At 37.6% G+C, this 6251-nt stretch overlaps 1 protein-coding gene across 1 annotated transcript; it reads right to left on the reverse strand.

The window, feature by feature from the left end:
* Positions 1 to 1350: 1350 nt before the first annotated feature.
* On the reverse strand, positions 1351 to 2328 carry LOC121570576 (interferon alpha-4-like). Its single transcript, XM_045221644.1, is given in 6 exon segments — positions 1351 to 1461; positions 1566 to 1658; positions 1755 to 1904; positions 2018 to 2047; positions 2050 to 2106; positions 2203 to 2328. Coding segments are annotated over 6 exon segments (564 nt in total). The 3' UTR covers positions 1351 to 1353.
* Positions 2329 to 6251: the final 3923 nt, after the last annotated feature.

The following is a 6251-nucleotide window of genomic DNA, read 5'->3' on the forward strand; positions in this document are numbered from 1 at the left end:
CCTGTTTCTTTTGATAGAAATTGAGTCCAACAGACATTAGAAATGATTAACAACCTATTATCTTGATTCGATATGATACCTACATTGCTGAAGTATACACCCAAGTATCGCTTCATGAAGGTATACAAAAATATTTCGTGGTGAAGAAGGTAGCATGGTTCAGGCTTTCGCTTCCCTTTATAAGCCCAAATTTTCAGTGGGTGATTCTTAATTATGCTATTGTGAAATTAATCAGGAAAATATAATGCAAGTGAACCATTTTCATACATGTCTATGCTAATAATTGCATTGGAGCAATGCATTCAATGATAACATTAAGCAGTTATTCAGCAGGCAATATTGAATATGAAAAACGAATAACTCTATAATACAATGTTGCAGGGCTCTGTCTTATTAAATGAGGGCCATGATCAATATAAATATGCTGAAATTGTGGACATTGCACACCACACTTTTCCGATTCTGTGTAGGGTTAGCAAGAACCATTGTTTCAATAGGCGTTTCACAGAGACCACATTTTGCTCACACATTTAGTCCGTTGACTCTCTATTAATCAGGCAGTGCAATCTGAAGCTTATGGCTGTTCAGTGTTTATATTGGACATCCTTGAAATAAAAATTGATGTTATTAATAGAGAGACTAAAATTGTTGAATGAAAGCTAAATTTCGACCATTTTACCTCACTGCTTGTGAATTCACAGTGCACCTGTTCAGTCTATTCGGCTAATATTGTTCCGATTACGTTATTGATTGTGGAATCCAATTTCACAGATGGGGTTGGAACCATAGAATTAGGATTTCGAATAATTTAAAAGGAACTCTATGGTAGGAACGGAATTCGTATAGGAGCTTAAAGTGCAACATTCAAAACAGGCCCACCCTGTCCAGTACTAAAACACACTTAATTGAAAAAATGCTTTTGAATATAACTTCATTTTGAGAAGATACATTTTACTTGTTTTTTATGGCTTTCCTTTATGGATTAGTAGGCTATACAATTAATTGTACTGCCTTCCGTGCATATGTCCCGAGCATTTTTAACCAAAATCTGAATGTTCACACACCGAAAGACTTGGCTACAGAATGAGCACTCAGATTAACAATATTTAAAAGTATAAAACAGTTTATTAATTTAACATTTGATGAATATTAACATATAGGCACGATTTTCAAACAGATAAATAAATACATTCATAAATAGGCCTACATTAATAAATATCCTTGATAAATAAATAAATACATGTACAATATTGCAGTTTGACATTGCACATTACATGATTGTAGAATAGTAGGCTTTTAAAATCAAGCACAAATGTAAAACCCAATGGTATAAAAAGTTCTGCAAGTTCAAATTCATGTTCTGTTGGACCACAGAAGGCTATCAGAGTTGTGTTTCAGAATGAACTGTAGGGTGTACAGGAGTTCTTTTCGAACCACTTCCCAGGCGCAGTAACTGAAATTCTGTGAAAATAAAAATAAACTGTTAGGGCAATGTAGGGTAATATTGTCCAATGTAGAGATATTATCAAAACAATGTGTCTTTTTGTTTTTACCCTATAGCCTACCTTTTCTTTTAGGACTGCTGCAATCTTCCCAAAGTATGTCTTCAGTCCCTCTGCCCTGATGGGATAATCACTTGTATCCACACTGCCCATCATCTGCCAGAAAGAAAGAGGTAGGTGATGAATAATCATTCAAATGCCACCATACCACAATTAAACAGTTAAGCTATCTGTGTTGGCATAGCAACTCACACATTTGCTCTCTTCAATCTGGCGGTATATAATATTCTGAAAATTCTCCAACTTCTGTTGGTCCCACTTAGTTGGCAGGTCGTCAGCTCCAAACAATGAGTCGATGTTCTTCAATGTATCATAAATAGCCTTAGCACCACTGCTGCTCAACTGAAACGGACAACAACAATCATTTCAAATAACATAAATGGCAGTTTAAAGTTTTCTACTTTCTAATCCTAACGGTTGCAAAAACTCTTTCATGTTGTAACGCTTGCCCTTACCTGTGGCGTGCCGGAGGTTGCAAATGCAGCGGCTGCGGGAATGTCATGAAGACATTCTCCTGCAGGCACTCCAGATGAAAATGACCCCCCTGAAAGAAAGAGAAAACATAGTGTTCACGTTGAGCTATTCAGTTAAACATAGTTGGATAATACATCTCAAGTCAAAGGTAATTTAAAAAATGTACCATGTCTCTCAGTAGGTTGTGGGTTGTTCGCACCAGCTCTCCTTGTAGGTGGCAAGGCATGGGCATGGAGCAAACTTGTGCGAGGCAGAGGAAGGCGCTCATCCAAGTAATAGCCTGAAGTGCCATTCTTAGGGTAGTTAGATAACCTGCAGCAGATAATCATTGTTAGTTGAATATAATCCTGAATATGATTCATTCATTGAAGCCTGAAGCAATTATCAAATGATAGCATGTTGTTGACTCACCTGTTGCCAGTATATTGCAAATTTCCTCCAGTCAGAATGTGGTTTGTGTTCTGATCCCATATCTGCGGATTATCACTTAAATAGTGAGGATTGAACGGATGTACAAAAAGTGAAAGGGAGTCTCACTAAATTAAGAGTTAAAATGAATGAATTTGGGAAAGTTTTGCCTGGTGAACCGCAAGACCGGATTTCCTTTTTCGTGTGCTCTACTTCCCTCTCGTCATGTTTTGAGTGATCGTTCATGGGAGGCACGTTGTCCTCAGTAGGTTTAAAAAGTGTAACTCATAGCAGACCTTGTGAAGACTGAAACGTTGCTAAGAAAGACAGGGAGAAGGAGAGGGAGAGAGAGAGAATATCGACCCTTTAACACCAATATTAAACTAATGGCACTTACTGAAATGTTTGTTTTTTAATCACAAAACTGCTATTTGCTTGTTTCTCTCTCTCTCTCTCTGTGTGTGTGTGTGTGTGTGTGTGTTTGCGTGCGTGCGTGCGTTTGTTTGTTTGCGTGCGTGTGTATGTGTCTGTGAGAGAGAGGGAGTGAGAGATGAGGATTTAATGTGATCTCTTTCTGTTTGCATCTTCTGTCTTTAATCCCATTCATGTCTATACATTTGAATTAAACTGTTGATAATAACAATGATTAAATAGAAATTAACAGGCATTTTATGAAGTCTGTATCTGAATAATCAGGATAACATTAACATTTGACTAGTGATTCCTTACGAGAGACTAGCAGGCACATTTCTATAAATAAACCAATGTGCCAATATGTTGTGATAACATTATCGTAGGTTTATTAGAAAATGACCTAAATCCTAATGCCTAATAGCACTACATTTCATCGTCTTGGATATGCTTAGTTAAAGTGGCAATATCTGCGATTGCTACATCAAATTTTGGACTTTTAAATTAATGATACACAGGCTATCTATTGACTCTTGTCACGGATTCTGCCGAGGCTGCTGCTCCTCCTCCTTGCTCGGGCAGGCTTCGGCGTTCGTCGTCCCCGGAGTACTAGCTACTGCCGATCGATGTTATCGGTGTCTGTCTTGTCTGTATTGTTTACACCTGTTCATCATTATGTTTGATTGTTGCCCTATAATTACCCCTGTCTCTCATCGTTATCTTGTGTGTGATTGTTTCCCTTCACGTATGTCGTTTTGTGAGCGGGTATTTTCCTCCCTGTGTGGAGTTATTCTGTGTTCATCTTTTCAATTTTGGATTAAAGTACGTTTCCAAGAGTTCCGTGTCCTGCGCCTGACTTCTTCAACCGCATCTCACTGACAGCCGTGACAACTCTTGAAGAATATATAACTTTTAAAAGCCTCATGAGCTTAGTTCAACTGTTTTACCTCAACAGAACCCCAAATAGGCCTACACTTTGTTTGAAACAATATAAATCTAAACAAACACTGCATAGCTTCAAAATTTAGTTAAAACTATCATTTTGTTCTCTTGGATGGTACCGGTAAATACTTGAATCAATAGCTCTCTGACAGTGGTTACTTTTCTTGAACCCCATCCGTCAGCTATTTACCAAAATAGTGGTTGACTGTCCACTATGGTGTTGTTTGAACTTCAGATTGCCCCTTTAAAAAAGTAAGTCTATAAACAAATGAATGCATGAAAGACTGAATGGATGAATGCATGGATGACTGAATATATAAATGAATGAATAAAAACAATATGATAATAGATGCATGTATTTTTCATTTAATTCTATTATAAATATATAAATCAGTCAGTCAGTAAATATATCATGTCACATGTCTCCAACGATGATTCTGTGGTTGTCCAACAGACCGCTTCTTCCTCACGGCTTGACTCTGCTGTCGAGGGATTTTTAAAACTGCACAATTTTGTAGCGAACCTCCGCTCATACGATCTCCCATGCACATGCACTGTGTTCCTGGAACTTATACAAGCCATGCATTTTTTCACTCAACTCAACCACAGCAGGTGCTGCACCAGCGCATCCGACGACCCTAAAACGGCGCTTGGAAGTTCCAAGTTGCATATGTGAGTTGTGGCAGCGAAATTCATCCGATTTGTGGTGATCTATAACTTTTCCTCTGATTAATTTAGCCTCTTTTCCAGTGCATTTGATATTGGACCCACCTTCTGTTTCAAGACGGTGTTCAGCTTGTCGAAATATGTTTTCAAAGACGCGTTGCCTGAAGTAACCAACCCTCCATCTCCAGAGGATACCTCAACACCACATCTGACCTGGAGACAAAATAAAATTGTGCTGAGTGAATTAATTCTGTCTTAAGACAGGTTATGAAAATATATAGTTGATATTAAATCACAAATTAAAGACCTATGCCAATTATTGTCTGCCCCCCAAATATAGCTTAGGCTACACCATGAGGGATCTTACTGACGCATCCCTCTAATTTCTTAATTTAACTGGTAATCTGTTTTTGAACAGGCTCAGTGTTTCCTTGTTCCAGGTGACAGAAGTCGGGCTGTTAAATAATTGGGCCATATATCCCAAAGCCTCTAAAGCAACCACAGAGACGTCCTCGTCCTCGATAAAAGAAAACAAAGTTTTAGGCATTAGGGTGTCTCATAAATTACATGGTTAAACTTCCAATTTACCACTTTGAAATTGCAAGAAATCATATACTATAGTTTAAGCTATCAAAATCTTGCTATATGATACTGAAGTGTATCCTACCCGTGTGTTCTTGTAAACATGCGCTGTAAACATGCGCTCGACTTTTCTTTTAGACGCAAAGCTGGAAATTGTCCACCCCTGAAATAAAGTCATTTCAATATAAATAAGTGAACTGTATTGGGATAGTAACCTTAAATGAAACATTGTGGTACAGAGAGTGAAAGCATTGGTTAGATAAAATGTGCTATAATAAATACATTAAAATGTAGGCCTAAAAATGAGATATATTGAGCATCAAATTGTGCACACCAAATAGCGGACTGGTGCATAAACTGCGTCCACCTGCACGGATCGGATGCTGCTGTGTCTAGGCAGAACATAGTCAGACAGATGCGCAACAATTTCAATACAGCCATGTTTCTTTTGATAGAAATTGAGTCCAACAGACATTAGAAATGATTAACAACCTATTATCTTGATTCGATATGATACCTACATTGCTGAAGTATACACCCAAGTATCGCTTCATGAAGGTATACAAAAATATTTCGTGGTGAAGAAGGTAGCATGGTTCAGGCTTTCGCTTCCCTTTATAAGCCCAAATTTTCAGTGGGTGATTCTTAATTATGCTATTGTGAAATTAATCAGGAAAATATAATGCAAGTGAACCATTTTCATACATGTCTATGCTAATAATTGCATTGGAGCAATGCATTTAATGATAACATTAAGCAGTTATTCAGCAGGCAATTTTGAATATGAAAAACGAATAACTCTATAATACAATGTTGCATGGCTCTGTCTTATTAAATGAGGGCCATGATCAATATAAATATGCTGAAATTGTGGACATTGCACACCACACTTTTCAGATTCTGTGTAGGGTTAGCAAGAACCATTGTTTCAATAGGCGTTTCACAGAGACCACATTTTGCTCACACATTTAGTCCGTTGACTCTCTTTTAATCAGGCAGTGCAATCTGAAGCATATGGCTGTTCAGTGTTTATATTGCACATCCTTGAAATAAAAATAGATGTTATTAATAGAGAGACTGATAGTTTTGAATGAAGGCTAAAGTTCGACCATTTTACCTCACTGCTTGTGAATTCACTGTGCACCTGTTCAGTCTATTCGGCTAATATTGTTCCGATTACGTTATTGATTTTGGAACCCAATTTCA

The sequence above is a fragment of the Coregonus clupeaformis genome, chromosome 7, assembly GCF_020615455.1.
Source record: "Coregonus clupeaformis isolate EN_2021a chromosome 7, ASM2061545v1, whole genome shotgun sequence".
NCBI classification, from domain to species: Eukaryota; Metazoa; Chordata; class Actinopteri; order Salmoniformes; family Salmonidae; genus Coregonus; species Coregonus clupeaformis.